The sequence below is a fragment of the Boleophthalmus pectinirostris genome, unplaced genomic scaffold, assembly GCF_026225935.1.
Source record: "Boleophthalmus pectinirostris isolate CB_2022bp ecotype Guang Dong unplaced genomic scaffold, ASM2622593v1 HiC_scaffold_18, whole genome shotgun sequence".
Lineage (NCBI taxonomy): Eukaryota > Metazoa > Chordata > Actinopteri > Gobiiformes > Gobiidae > Boleophthalmus > Boleophthalmus pectinirostris.
The window spans coordinates 4,776,157-4,792,129 of NW_026571133.1; the positions used below are offsets into that span (position 1 = coordinate 4,776,157).

The following is a 15,973-nucleotide window of genomic DNA, read 5'->3' on the forward strand; positions in this document are numbered from 1 at the left end:
CTTTGTCTCATGATCACATACAGCAGGAAAATATAAAACACAAAATAATTACACAGGCAAAATCAGACATGAAAAAATGTATAAAAAGTACATAACATAAATAATTTTTAAATATCTCTTTACGGACTCCATGACACCAGAAAGTCTGATCCATTCACACAAATAAACGTGCATTTTTCATGAATTAAAAGTCCATAATACTGTATTTTAGATGCAAGCATTACACACGAGTTCTTCCCTTTTTTGCATTTGCAGTGGTGAGTTCAAAGTCCTTCCACATTTGAATCATCTTCTGAGTCTGATCCAGCGATTTGGCAATTTTGTAGTTAAATAAAAACTTTCACCAGCTACAAAAAAGTCCACGACGAGCAGTGTGATTTTGTGGATGCTGTTCTGAACCTCATGCGGGGTCCTTGAAGGAGTTTTTCGGAACATTTCTCAAAAGTCTGAAGAAATGTGAAGCAATCCTTTATCAGGAGTCGAGGGCCGATGTGACGAGACAAAGCAAAAAGAGGAATGCAGATAGAGACACGGATGAAGCTCCTCCACAGTCGTTTGCGTTCTCCTGTAAGAAAGAAAGATGATGGAAGTTTATTGAATGTGAATGTGCATCGGGATTTATTTTTATAGGGAAACACTCGGGATGGGACGAGGCACAACACGAGATTGGGTCCACAAGAACGGGACAAGACGAGATTTTGACATATATTTGCAATAAATAATAATAACAACATAGTGCAATCATTTCACAATTTTGGAGTCACTGTTTTTACTTAGTAGCAGTAGTAGTAGTTACTTGTAGTACCGCTTTTTGGAACTACAGCTTCTCAAATTGTATAACTCAATGTTTTTTTTTTTTTGTTTTTGTTTTTTTGTCCAAGCTAGCGGTAAATTCAGGAAAAAATCTCACAAGATCATGTCTCATGTATGCACCATCTTGTGTCAATTTGTATCGTGTGATCTTGTCCCGTCCTTATTCAACATCTGCATGAATATTGTTCTGTAAGTGTAGTTTTAGTTTTTACTTAAATATTACAATAACATTTTTATAAATACTTGAGTGATCTGGCAGCTACAGTACTGAAAAAAAGTAAAATATAAAGCACAAGTGTTTAAATTTATGTATATACATATTACACAACCGGTCAAATGTTTTAGAACACTGCATTTTTTCCATTTTTTTATTGTTTACTGTTGACCAAAACATATTCTAAACATTTGATTTATCAGTGTAGCCATCTTTTGGCAGATATAACAGCTGAACACACTCGTGGCTTGTTCTTTTTACAAGATAGAAATCAAATATTCTTCAGAAAGTTCTTCCCAAGTCTGTGGCAGAAGTTTCCATAAATGTGTGGCACTTGTAGGTCGCTTCACTCTTCTGTCCAGTTCATCTCAAACCAGCTCAATGGGGTTTAAGTCTGGACACTGTGCTGCTGGATGCTCCATGTTTTCAAGTTTTACCATCTTGTTCTTTTTTCCTGAGGTAGTTTTGGCAGAACTTGGACTTGTGTTTTGTTCTTTTATCTTTTTTTTTTAACCTCTGGCCGTTCAGTTCTTACCTTTGTACCATTTCACGATATTCATTGGACTTGCACAACTTGAATTGCAATAAATAACTGGAAAAATCAGGGTGTTCTAAAACCTTTGATCAGAGGTGTATTTTTTTTTACTAACTGAGTGAATACAGTAAAATTTTACTCAGCAAAATACTAAGCTATATGTAGCAAAATATTAACATTGTTCCATTAACTGAACCCAGTCGTGATCAAAGGGGACAGATATTATAAGTCTCAACTTCTTTCTGCTCTTTTTGTTCACATTAATGTATGAAACATAACTATTGTATATTCATCTTACATGAATGAAACAAATGAAAAAAATAAATGAAAATAATCTAAATTACTGCTCCTGTCAATTACAAAACAAAAATTTGGATACACTTTCACATCAAGTGTTATCTAAGAAAATGATTTGGCTGTTACTCAAAAGGCCTAACATTCTTTGGTGTGATCTAAACCAGTTTTAAAAGAGGACTGCGCCCAAATAATTGTGATGCATATATGAGTGTAAAATAAGAGTCAGACCTGAGGGTGATAGGCGTGGCATGACTCGGGGCGCCTGCGAATCTTCTGAGATCTCATTCTGTCGCATTTAGACGAGGAGTTATGTGCAGCGGCGTTAAGAAAATCAACAACAAAAACTCACAGAATTGACTGAGAGTATCTACAGAAGGATGCAAGTGAATTAGAAACAAATTTATCAAACTTTGCAAGATAGATATATAAGATAATTACTTTTATTTAACCAATTCTAACTCTCAAAAATATGTGGAACATATTTTTTGGCGAACCCTCCACCAGAAAAGTTACACAGTTCACCCTTAAATTCTGTTCATTAAAGTGCACTATCTAACTTTTGTGTTGGAGGGATTAGACCTGCTTGCTACCATGGATATATTATTGCTTTGATTAAAATGTTCCACAATATGCAATTAATTAAACGTATTTATTCTATCAATTCTTGTTGCCCAATATACCTAGAAAAACAGACATTTTAGAGACAAAGCCGCATTGGACATTTTCTAATCTGCTAATTACGACGGAGTGTGAAAATGGCTTTACATCTTTTGAACAAATTTTTTAATGATTAGTCATGTTGTTTTGCTTGTGTATTTAACTATGAATACAGTCAATACAACTATTCAGTGTTTATGTAGGTAGGTAGTTTATTCATTTAATGTTACGTGTTCATATAAAGGATATATTTGACTTCCTGAGGGTTGAGGGTGATGGGCGAGTACTGTCTGGAGCAGTCGCAGTCGGCCTGAACCACCAGCATCAGCAGGTTTGTGTCTGGGACCTGCTGTACCACAAACATCCTGCAGGGGGAAGCAAAGACAGTACAGTTAGATAGATCTATAGACAAACAAACAAACAGTGTTGTAGTCAAGACTGCGCTAAACAAGACCAAGACCAGGACAAGACCAAGATCTCTGAGAGTCGAAGTCAAGACCAGACCGAGGCCAAATCAAGACCAGCTTTGTCATTTCCTACATTTATTTGTATTTTACAGTTATTTTAGCACATGTGTTTTTATAAATCTAGCTCCATTCTATCTGATTAATGTTCATTTAAGATTAAAATAAGACAAGCAACCACTCTGCACCCCTTTTTTGGACCCTCACCCACAGTTTGAGATGCTCTTCTTTAGTCCCACTTCCACTGGCGCTTTACAGAAAACAACTTCAAAGTGAATCAAATGCTTTTTTTTCCAAGTTCATAACATTTACAGTTACATTTTCTTACTGGTTTTGCAGTGATTTTGAGCAGCCTCTGCACATTTAGCAGCTCTAAAGAAATATGATTGCACTCGTCAAGTGTCAGACCCTCAAGTCCGAGAAAATCTGAGACAAGAGCCATCGAGACCAAGACAAGACTGAATCAAAATGAGCTCGAGCCCGAGACAAGACCAAGAAGGTAAAAAACAGTCTTGCGGCCGCTCTCGAGACTACGACACGGGTAAATAGTATTGATTAATCCTGATGTGTCCCTTGATAAATGTGTAGGCTACTACTAGAATTAACCGGCTGAACAGATTCAGTACAGTTTATTTAAGCCAAACAATACTGAAACTCTTCACTAGATGGAAGCAAAAGACAGGAAACGATATCTGCATAAATATAAAACATGGTGGAAGGAGACAATTCATTTTCTTGAAAAAAAGCAAACAAAACATAAAAAAAAAAATAAAAAATAGAACATGTGACGGTGAGTGGATGGACCAAAATGTTGTAAATGTAATGTGGTTTCCTTAAAATAAAATATAACCCATTACTTTATTAATATATATTCTCCTTTAAAACTGTTAAAAATGTTCTGGAAATAGTAGAAAACACAGATGAATGATTGATTCCTTTCATTCTTTGGTACCAAACTTAAACTATACATTTTTCTGTACCTACCATTTACCATTTACCTACTTTTACATTTCATTATAATGACAAAATGACAAAATAGAATAATAATGTTCAGAAATTCTATTAATTGATTTATTCTTAAAAAATGCGTGTGTTTTTAATCATTCATTTTTGGGGACAAAGTAAATTTCTATATACTCTAGTCCAGGGGTGTCAAACTCAGATTCACAGAGGCCAAAATTAAAAACTGGGACTATGTCGTGGGCCAAACTAAATATTTACTGAAAAATTTCAACAACATCTGCATGTTTTCTCTTCTTTTGAGATATGTAATGTTAAACCTTTTCCTATTAAAATAAATGTTTAATAATAGTTTTGCTTAAACACTGAATCCAAAACAAGCATAATATAAAATAATAACAACATTTTAAATAAATAATGTCTCTATAGTCTATCTATAGCCGGTGGGTAGCTCTAATACGTATTTGATATGATCTCATGGGCCAGATATAATTATATCACGGGCCAAATTTGGCACCTGGGCCTGAGTCTGATATGTCTGGGATCAAATATTGTTATATACTATCAATTAATAATATACATTTTTGGTAGAACCTTAACTTTTTTGGTATCATACAGTGGTAGCTTTTAAATAGTATGAAGCCCTGTACTGATACCTGCTCTAAAACCTTAATAAAAGCTCTTGAACTTGGCCACACCTCAGAGAATAAAGTGTAGAAAAATGGTATCGTGCTTTTTTCCATCTCTCCTCCTCTCTGTCTCTCCTCCCTGTCACAGCTTTAAGATTCTCCCTCCATCCCGGTCCCGTTCACAGCAGCAGACGCCTCTCGCCCCGAGAAGCCAGAGCTCTGTCCCTGTGCGCTGATTTCCACTCCTAAAATAAACACGCATCTGTCTCTGTATAAAAAAAAAACAGAGCTGTACCAGAGCACGCAGAGGGGCTCCGGTCTGCACGGAGAGAGGGCACGGCCAATGTAAATAATCAAACACCTGCTTGTTCCCCTGTGACCTGTAATGTTCCACTGTATGGCATTAAAGGTGCACTGTGTAACTTTTTGGATAGGGGTCCGTCACCTGCTTGTTTATATGGATATGTCAATGAGGTGGTTTTATAGCTCAAAAAAACAGGCATTCTGAGTGAGCGGGGTCGCCTCTCCACAGATCTGACCTGTAACTTGATCTGGTTTGGTCTCCATGAAGATAAAAAGGTTTAATGCCACACTGTGAAACATTCCAGACGAAGAAATAACTCCACGGAGAAAAGCATTTGACGGATCCTTCACCAGAAAAGTTACACAATGCACCTTGAAACTTCTCCTTGTTACCTGTATTCAGTAATAGGGCTTTTATTGCTCAAAAAATAAAAAAAACATGCTTTCTCTACAGATCTGAGCTGCTTGTCTCCATGGAGATAGATAAGTTGAATCTCATACTGTGGAACATTACCGACAAATAGAAACAAGCAAGTGGCAGCCTCCCGATCAGGTAAGTTATATAGTGGACCTTTTTTAATTCGTATTACCGTATTTTTCGCTCTATAAGTCGCACTTTTTTTCATGGTTTGGGTGTTTCCTGTGACTTATACTCAGGTGCGACTTATATATTAACATTTTCACACTGGCAGCTGTGAGAGGGCACTGTGGGCTTGTGTGTCAGTATCTGCTGCTCCTGTTCCTCCTGTACCACTGTCACTTCACTCTACTGCGCATGTCTCCTGCAAAGAGAGCCTCTGTCCTGTCTGTATCATGTCAGTCGATTGCACCATTACTTCTGTACCACTGAAAATGTAGAATTTAAACAAACTTATAAAGACGAGTAAAAAGACTGAACACAAATGCCCCAAAAAAGAAAATCATATTTTGCAGATGACAAGTTGAAAGTAGTGAAATTTGCAGCTGAAAACAGTAATCGAGCAGCAGAAAAAAAGTTTGGAGTGAGAAAGAAACTTGTGAGGCACTGGGGAAAAGCGGGGATGGAGAACACATCTCCACGGGAAACGGTAGAGTGCGCCATTCAACTTTCCTGGAAGTCACTGGATGGATCGACAAAGCCTGGACTTCAGTGACACCGAAACCATCCTGTCTGGATTCAAAAAGGCCAGAATAATTCTAACTGGAACTGATTCTGAGTCTGATGACAGCGACACAGAAGAGGAAGCGGCGCTCTGTTTACCTCCAGAGGTCGCGGAGTTGCTCAGAAGTGACACCGAGGATGAAGAATTGAATGGATTTAGTGATTTGGAGTGAGATGGAGAGTTTGTTAAACTTGTTCTGTTCTGTTTATGTTTTAGTTTATCTGAAGAACTGTTCATATGTGACGTTAACAGTCTGTTGTTCTCTGTTTTATTGTTTTTACTAGAACTTGACTTTCAACAGTAAATGTCGGTTCCTGGTCTCAGATTTTATAAAATAAATTTCCCCCAAAAAGTGTGACTTATAGTCTGGTGCGACTTGTATGTTTTTTCTTCTTCAGTATGCCATTTTTGATTGGTGCGACTGATAGTCCGAAAAATACAATAGTAGAATTTTAGTAGCACTTTACTACTTTTACTTTGTTACGTTCCACCACTGAAAATGAGTGCATGTCTGTGTATAAAGTGTAGGGGGCGCTCACTTCTGGCAGCGTCCACACTTGATGATGCTGTTGGTCTCTTTGACGGAGGGTTCGTACACAAAGCTCGGGTACTCCGTCTCGCACGGCTGCAGGATCTCCCCTTTTTTCTTATGGACCGAAGCTAAGAAACAAAACACACAAGGATTAGTCAAATGAGCTGGATTAAGTTTAATTAATGCAACACGATCCTTCTCTCTCTCTGTTAATTATTTTCTAAGAAGTATTTAAATAGGAAATCCACAAATCCACTTAATCGTCATCATTAATCTTACCCAAACACTGTGAAATTTTGTATTGTACATCAAAAGTTTATTTTTTACCTAAGCATTGAACGAGGAGCCGTAATTTATGCCGTTTTAACGCATGAAAGTTAGACACTGGAATTCTCACTGACCCTGGTATAACTTTTTCAATGCATGCCCTTATTTTTATCTTTATTTTGTCATCGTTTTTTATATTATTATTTGTTTTATGTCTCCAAGTAAAACCAAAGCCAGTCCCTCGTCTGTGAATTGTGCTCACTGACAATGGCAATAAAACTTATTCTGATTCTAATCTCCATATATTTATCCAACCACACCACGAAATCAACACATCGACAACGGGAATGTTTCATTTTTATGGGTGTTTCACAGACAAATATACGTATCTATATAGAGAGAGATGCAGAGATAAATTATAATCCTGTGTATCCACCAGGGAAGTTTATTTGTTAGAGGCATGCGTACCTGACCAGAAAAATAAACTGCTTTTGAATCTAAATTAGGGTTGTCAAAAAATCAGATACTAAATCAATACTAAGACTTGCTCTGAAACTAGATAAACATTTGAGCAGGTAAGGAATTAGACAAAAAGCCCGTTAACTAACACTAATGTAGAATACTTGACAGATACAACACAATCAAATATGCAGGTTTAATTTTGGTATACAAAGTAATCTAATCCTCTAAAGGAGTTTGTGAAAAGAAATTCAGATTCTAGAGGTGACTGCTCTGTGCCGTTTAGGAAAAGTGCTTTTGGACAAACTCTTTTGCTTCTGGAGTGGGTCAAACATGGAACACAGAGCTGCTCATGTACGAGAACTTTCAACACTGGCAGCATTTTCTGAAGCTTTAAAACTGTGATTGTTCAAAGGTCAAATATGTCACAAGGTTTAACAAAATGAATCGTTTATATTGAGGGGTTGTTGGGTCGAACTTCAAATGAACTGTCTGAGGCCACGTTTGTATGATGACGGTCTGAACAGAAGATGCAAAAAGTGATGTCGCGTCTTCACTTTTTATTCTTCGTTTAGCCGAGTGTTTTCAGGAGGAAATCTGCGTGCATACGGTGACGCAAAAGTGTGTGGAATTCGGTTGAGTGTGCATGGTTCTGTGTACTGTATATCTGTGACGTGAAACATATACGCAACGTGAGCAGATCTGACCAGAGTTTTGCGTCTTGGGCAGTGTAGACGGAAACACTACGGCGAAGCGTATTCAACTTTTCCACTCTGGAGGGTGGTTTCAGATTTTTACATTTTTCAGCCCCAAAAACGTCATCACCGTCTAAACCACAGGTGTCAAACATAAGGCCCAGGGGTCAGATCCGGCCCCCCAAGACCTTTAATGTGGCCCTTGGGTGATTTTCTACTAAAATACTTTAATTATATTTTCTATTAAAATATTGGTAATTTTCTGCGGTGCTGAGCATAGCAGCGTCTCCAGCGTCTCTGTACGTGGCCCCTCCCACCAGAGCAGCACAAATGAAGACTTGTCTCTTTCCAAACGCTCTTAAAGGACGATCGTTTTGACTGTTGACCGTGACACCCTCATCAGAAAAATGTCAAAAATGAGAAAAGTGGAGCCGAGTGCAGGATTTTCCAAGAAAAATTGTACTTATTCCTATTTGCAAACAAGTTCATGTTAAAACATTGTGTTGAAATTGAATTTTTCTTAAAGTTTCAGATTGTTCATAATATTATAATATTATAATAAGAAAGAGTTCATCAATTAAAAAAGATTTCTGTAATAGATTTGTGTTTCTCTGCACAAATATTTGAACTTATTGTTATTTTTGGGGTTTATATGACATGAGTTTTCTGATCCAGCCCCTTTGGGATCAAAGTCGGTTGGATACGGCCCCCGGACCAAAATGAGTTTGACACCCCTGGTCTAAACGAAAAGCACTTCTGATAAAATATTTTGTAATTTTTACCCACAAGTGTTCTCGTGTAAACAGGCCCATAAATGAATTGTACAGTATGTATAGTAAGTGTGCTGGTTTTATGTACTTTTTGTGTGATTGTTGCTGTACTTTTTCCTGTCCTGTAGATTAATTAACATCAACCTGCCGAGGGACTGAAAATGGAAATGAGCCACGTTGGCTATAATCTTTACATATTTACATTTTAAATGTTCATCAATATGTGCTGTCCCTTTACACATAAATAAATGAGAAACAATGGGAATGGGACTAAAAAAGTGCCATTCCTAGGACAGAAATGAACCTTTCCTGAAGCTTTAGAATGATCTTGAGCTGTATCAGGACAAGCATAAGAGCACCTAGATGAGTATGCGCCCATGGACCTGGTTTAGACCTGGTTTAGATTTAGACTAGACCTGGACCACTGAGGGATTACACAGATATAAAACCACATGGGAATATAAAAGAAAGTACTATGATTTAATGTTTAAAATCATATTGTCTAAATAAAGAGTGTTTTTTTATTATCATTGTGGTATCAAGTCTATTCCTTAGTATGGAAATCCAGTTTGGAATTTTCATATCGTGAAAAAAGAGGCTTTAAACATGATTGTGCAGTTATTCTGAGTGTGACATTAAGTTGAAACGGTGTTTATTTTTGAGTCAGAGTGAGTCAGAGTGAAGGACGCGCAGAGACAAACCACAGAGGACAGGTACGTTTAAGGATCAGCTCACCTTCAGCAAAGTGCTCCGAGTGCCACAGGCCGCAGATATTAAACTCCAGAAGAAACCTACCGAGAAAAAAGAGAAGGAGGGAGAGAGAGAGAAGGAGGGAGGGAGGGAGGGAAAAGATAGAAAAGAAGAGGAGAGATGGAGAGGGAAGGGGGAGGGAGAAACAGAGAGGAGAGAGGGGGATAGAGAAGGGAAAGACAGAAAAGATGAGAGAGAGGGAAGGGAGAAAGGGGAACAGGAGTGGCGAGAGAAAGAGGGAAGGGAGAGATAGAGAGAGAGAGAAAAGAAAAGACAGAAAAGTAAAAGAGAGAGAGAGGGAAGGGTGAGAGAAAGGGATAGAGAAAGAGAGGGGAAAGGGGGAGAGGGGATAGAGAAGGGAATGACAGCAAAGAAGACGAGAGAGAGAGATGGGAGAAAAGGGGATAGGGATGGAGAAAGTGAGAGAAAGAGTGAGAGAGAGAGAAAGAGAGAGAAGGGTGAGGGAAAGGGATAGAGAAAGAGGTGAGAGAGGGATAGCGAAAGAGAGAAAGTGGTGAGAGAGAGAGGAGGGAAGGGGGAGGGAGAAATAGAGAAAAGACAGAAGGATAGAGAAGGGAATGACAGAAAAGAAGATGTGAGAGAGGGAAGGGAGAAAGGGGGATAGGGATGGAGGGTGGGAGAGAGAGAGAGAGGGACAGGAATGGCGAGAAAGAGGAATGGGAGAGACAGAGGAGAGACGGAGAGAGGGAAGGGCAAGAGAAAGGGATAGGGAAAGAGAGAGAGGGAAGAGAGGGAGGGGGGGATAGAGATGAGGGAGAGGGAAGAAAAGTAGAGAAAGAGAGATGAGAGAGAGATAGAGAAGGGAATGACAGAAAAGACAAAGAGAGAGAGGGAATGGAGAAAGAGGGATAGGGATGGAGAGAGTGAGAAAAAGAGATAAGAGAAAAGACAGAAAAGTAGAGAGAGAGGGACAGAGAAAGAGAAAGGGGGGAGAAATAGAGAGGAGGGAGGGATAGAGAAGGGAATGACAGAAAAGAAGATGAGAGAGTGGGAATGGAGAAAGAGGGATAGGGATGGAGAGAGTGAGAGAAGAGAAAATACAGAAGAGTAGAGAGAGAGAGAGGCACAAAGAGAAGGGGGAGAGATAGAGATGAGAGAGTAAAGTAAAGAGAGAGGGATGAGAGAGAGGGATAGAGAAGGGAAAGACAGAAAAGAAGAGATGAAAGAGGGAAGGCAAAAGAGGAACAAGGGAGAGAGAGAGAGAGAGAGAAGGACCAAAAATATGAGAAAAGCAGACAGAAGCAAAAAGATAAGAGGATAAGAATGGAGGGAAAGAGACAGCGGGAAGTGAACGGATGGAGAGAAAGGAGAGAGCGTGAGTGAGAGAGAAAAGAGGAGAGAGATAGAGGAGGAGGAAGAGGAGGAGGAGAGTGGTTTAAGTGACCATCAGAGCCTGAGCAGATTGTGAACAGACTGTCTTCACTCTGGGCCCGGCCCCAGCCTCGTGTCGGGGGAATATTTTAATGGGCCCAGCAGTTATTAAACAGTTTTATCTGAGGATCCAAAGGAGTGGACCAACCATTCAAACTGCAGAAAGTTTTCAAAAACGTCACTAACTTTTTGAGTTGATTCTACTGTATCCACTACTACTGTGTACCAATCTTATAGGGGGAAAGAATATAATGTATAGGCGAGTTTCATTGTTGACAAAAGCGCGCGTTGCATGCTGGGAATTATTTTGGTCGGCGGCAAGAAACACTAATTCAACATGACGGACGGAGCGAGAAAACACGTAAAGGGTATTGATCCCGGTTATTTATCCACTCTAACGGCAGAGGACCCAAGACCATTTGACCAGAAATTGGTCATAAGCATCGACGGAGCCAAATCACCCTTTTCAACCCCGACAAAAGGTGGAACAAACCAAATTTCTGGTCAGAATCGCCAACTACCTGGACAAATATTCACTTGAGCGATATCCACAATGACTTGGTGGAAACTCCTGGGCCATTCACAGCAGAAAAGATGAAAACCTCCAAGAGTCTCGATGTGTTGTTGAACTTGTTGGAGTCCACGGTTTGTTAGGATCTTCTACGTTTGCTCTGCGGATGTTTGAAAGCCGTTTAATTCACCGTTAGTGGTTGTTTTCACTCAGAATACGAAAAAGACATTTTCCTTCTTCCGTGCTTCTATTTGTGCATCCGATAATGCAGCAGGAATTTACCATTATCGGGGATAAATACGCGAGGTTACGCACTGTGTTTGACGCTATCCTGTTTCTTGCCTCCGACCAAAATATTTCCCAGCATGCAACGCGGGCTTTTAATAACAATGACGTCAGCTGAAACTCGCCTATATAATCCTTCAGTATCATTCCTTTTGTTCTATTAATAAGAAATTATCAAATAGAAAATCCACAAATGTTGGATCATTAAAGGGTTTGTATTACACTATTTTAAAGGTTAAAGAGTCCATATTTTTGTGCAATATAGAACCTTTCATCTTTTAATGACCTGATAGTCGTGTATTTTTCAACTGCAGAATTAAATAATCTAATCAAAATCACACGTGTACTTGCCCATCATCTGATTTAAACACAGTAGGAATACAAATATTAAAGGTGCATTGTGTAATTTTCATAGTGAAGTGTCAGTCACCTCCTTGTTGCTATGGAGATTTGAGTTTTATTCGTTTTTATGTATGTCTTATTGGGTAAATCGCTTTCCGTTAAAATTGCACAACTCATGCAATACGAATAAACTTGCCTTGCTTATTGCTGCACCTGAAATATTCCACAGTATGGCATTTTCTATCTATTTATCAATATGAACACAAACAGATGACGGACACTCCACCGGAAAAGTGACATAGAGTAACTGTAAATGGGATTTGGTGATGGCGAGTAGTAAACTCATACTAATTAATGTTTTTATTATAATATATTTTAGGAATGCTACAGTAAGTTTTGGTTTCCGGGGGCAACACTCACAGAATGAAGTTGGACAGGAACCATTTTAGGGCAGAGGCCAAACCGTAGAGCGGCTGTGCAAACAAAGAGAAAACATTTGTCAATATAATACATTTAAAAAAAAAAAAAAAAATACAGATAACCAAAACTGGAAAACTGGGAAGAGGTGATGCATTATATTTATATTATGGAGAAACTGAATTATATTTTAAGATTAGAAACAGAGAATTTGGGAGGATTTAGAAAGGCTGGCTAGACATTGTAAAGGCAATAAGATCAGATTTTACCTAAAAACTTTCTTTATTCCTCATTTTTTGTTCTGCTTCTTAGTTGTGTTACTGTGTTTATTATTATTTTCCTTTACAAGAAAATCTAAATACTTCTGATTGTAAACTGTGTATATATTGTCTTGTAAAAATCTATTAAAAATCTAATAAAAAATATAAATAATACAGATAAATTACAGATATTACTTACACTGATGAGGTGACGCCCACTGCTGACTGAGTGTGAGTGCATCTTACACATGGCCTGGTAGTCAAACAGAGAGACCCTGTGGAAAGAAAAAAAAAAACAGCAATGAGTATTGTTCATGCATCATCTCACTGAGCACATTACTGATTTAAAACTCGGGGAGACTGTGGCTCCAAAAGTTAGTCCTATTATCCTATTTTACTACGTTATTTTATCATGTGCCTGCTTAAAGTACTTTAAGTAGGACGACAGCGCCATCTGCAGTCCGACTTCCTCAGGACAGTATCCCAGGTGTGTGAGAGTAAAAAAGCCCCCTTGTCCCTCGTCGTCGTGCGATTCTGTCCTGAGGAAGTCGGACTGCAGATGGCGCTGTCCTACCTCCACCGGTAGGAAGACGGCACCAAAACCTGTTTAAATCAGCTGACCAACACGTCACAGCAACATCACATGACTCTGAGGAAGACAGCGAGTGAGCAGTCAAAACTGTCAGGTATGAAAACAAACTCTTGGTCTGAAAAAAGAACCTAATAACATAGGGACTATTTTCTCATATATCAGTCCGCTGCAGCCAAGCTTTCTATCAGGAAGTACAACTCGCTGCTGCTCAGACATAAATCCTTCAAATGCAAGGTTGGTTTTACTTCTAAAATTATTCTATCGACACAGACATTTATATCGACAGTCTGGTGTAATAATAGATTTTCTTCATGTGTTTTGTGGAGTGGGTAAGACTGTTTTTAGTGGCAGGATAACTATGACCATTGACATGCACTAGTCTAGCACCAGCGACCTCTGCAAATACAAGGACTGGATGGAATATTTTTAAAAGTGTCTCCACACGTCTCCAACACTGGAGGAAATGAGCTCCTATGTCCAAAATTCCAAACTGTCCCTTGTCATTAACAGCTACTTTTTACTTTTAGTTCATTAGAGATTGGCAACTCCAGAGCTGAAATGATCCAAATGATTTTAGGGAAAGAGTGTGGAGTGTGAATGAAACAAAACACAACTCCAGGTCTGTTTTTAATGAAGAAACATTACAACATAGATCAGAAAACAGCTCTGAACTATCATTACTTACCTTTAAAGTAAACGTACATATATGCAAAAGCTACACTTTACAACAACTTGCCGTTTTGATGATTTTAAATACTTTAAGACCTTTGACAACAACAGCCAAGAAATTTACATATGGCGTTATATTAATATACATGACTGCCTTTTCTCCCCGATGTTGTTGGTCCTTGGAGAGACAGAAATCCGATAAACATGCTAATGGGATATGGCAACACACACACACAAGCGCTGAAGTTCACGCAGGCAAAGGCAGTTACATAATACCCCGTGTGTCAAATGAAGCATGGAGAAATCTTTTAGCTGTGTTAAAAATAGCACATCACTCACGAGGCTCCCGACATTAAAGTCAAGTCGAGGCACTCAAAGAAGTTAATGCTAAAGCTACGGAGACAAGGGAAGTCCGACTCAACTAATCCGGGCTCAGATACAGCGCGCGGGGGAAAGCCTGTACGGATACACAACAGAGAAACTAATCCAGACAGGTTTATGAAGCCTTTTAAAATCTGTCTGCTGTAATAATGAAAGCAGGAGTCTATTAAGAAGAGTACTTGTAGTGATATGGTGTGTGTATGAATCTAACTGAAGGTACTACTCAGTCTAAAGCTCTGTTTCCCAAGTTAGACTTTTGTTTTAACACAATTTGATCAGAAAAAGCCGACTTAGGCTACGTTCAGACTGCAGGGCTTAATGCTCAATCCCAATTTTTTTGTGAAATCCGATTTTTTTGCGAGGTCGTTCACATTTCCAATTAAATGCGACTTGTATGTGATCTCCAGTGTGAACAGTAAACGGCCCAAAAAAAGTGTCCCGCATGAGCACTGGAGACACGACGACGTCAACCACAGCGAGCGTGCTCTGTGTTTACGGAAGTTGTCCAAACATGGACATGAGCATTGAGCACCTGGAGATTTTACAGTTTCTCTTGTACCAGAGCCAGAACATGAACAACTTACTTGTTTTAAGGAGGAGATTGAGAAGGAGAAGGACGAGGTTTTTGACAGTGATACAGAGTTCATTAACAATTTTCGCCTACTTCAGTGCAGAATAGTGACGTTTGTGGCTTGTTGATAACGTGTAGGTGGATGAATGCGCTTTGGCCGTTCAGACTGAAGTCACATGTCAAAAGATCAGATATGTATCAGTTTCAGGAGCACATATCCAAGTGTCCTGGGTCACATTTGAAAAAATCTGATCTGTGTCGTTCAGACTGTCATTAAAAGATCAGATACAGGTCACATAGGGGCAAAAAAATCAGATTTGGGTCACTTCAGGCTGCAGTCTGAATGTAGCCCTAGAGGTGAGATGGTTCATGCTCTTACACAAGTTCTTCGCTTACCCTTACCTTGTGATGTCATGTAGTGGTGTAGTAGTTTTCAAGTTAACAGCTACCTTTTACTAGCCTGATTCATCGGCCGGTTTTACTTCGTGGAAACTGTCTGACCTCGCAGCATTAGGATTCGTCCGCTCGACGGTAGGCGGGTACTTTTTTTATTTAACCATTTGCTGCTATTTGGTCGTGACATATGTAATGTGCCAAATCCTGTAGGAGGAAGGGCAATAACGTCTTTCCCCTTGAAAAAATTAATCAAACATTCTCTTTGTTCCGGCTTTAAATCCTCGATCTCGGGAATCGTTGCCAACACAGAATGTATGGCTTTGTCTACGTCCATCTCGACCGTTTTTTTTTACTGTTGTGCTGTTCCACAAAAGGGCCCCAGACAGGCGCTTGAGTTTGACGTCATGGCTTCACAGCTCTTCGCTGATTGGCCAGTGCGCGGTCTACAACTTCCAGGGTTCTTGCAAACCGCCTAGTGCAGGGATCTCCAACCTTTTGCGTCCGGTGAGCTACCTTTACAAAATGAAAATGCCGGAGAGCCACTCATTTTAGCAGTCACAAGAAATTGAGTACAGTCAGATGCCTTTAAAACCTAAAACCATTATCTATTCATAAACAAAGTTCAAAATAACACATTTACAGTGGTAATTAATCAAAATCTGAGTTATTC

General features: G+C 39.1%; 1 protein-coding gene across 1 annotated transcript in view; it reads right to left on the reverse strand.

The window, feature by feature from the left end:
- Nucleotides 1-380: 380 nt before the first annotated feature.
- The window catches only part of cacna2d4a (calcium channel, voltage-dependent, alpha 2/delta subunit 4a), a 305,574-nt gene continuing 289,981 nt past the window's right edge, over nt 381-15,973 (reverse strand). Inside the window, exons 33-39 of the mRNA XM_055154037.1 lie at nt 12,894-12,969; nt 12,438-12,490; nt 9,473-9,528; nt 6,554-6,674; nt 2,766-2,881; nt 2,088-2,170; nt 381-565 (exon numbers count right to left, since the gene is read on the reverse strand). Of these exons, the coding sequence (XP_055010012.1) occupies nt 473-565; nt 2,088-2,170; nt 2,766-2,881; nt 6,554-6,674; nt 9,473-9,528; nt 12,438-12,490; nt 12,894-12,969 (598 nt within the window). The 3' untranslated portion in view covers nt 381-472. The remainder of the gene's footprint in view (nt 566-2,087; nt 2,171-2,765; nt 2,882-6,553; nt 6,675-9,472; nt 9,529-12,437; nt 12,491-12,893; nt 12,970-15,973) is intronic.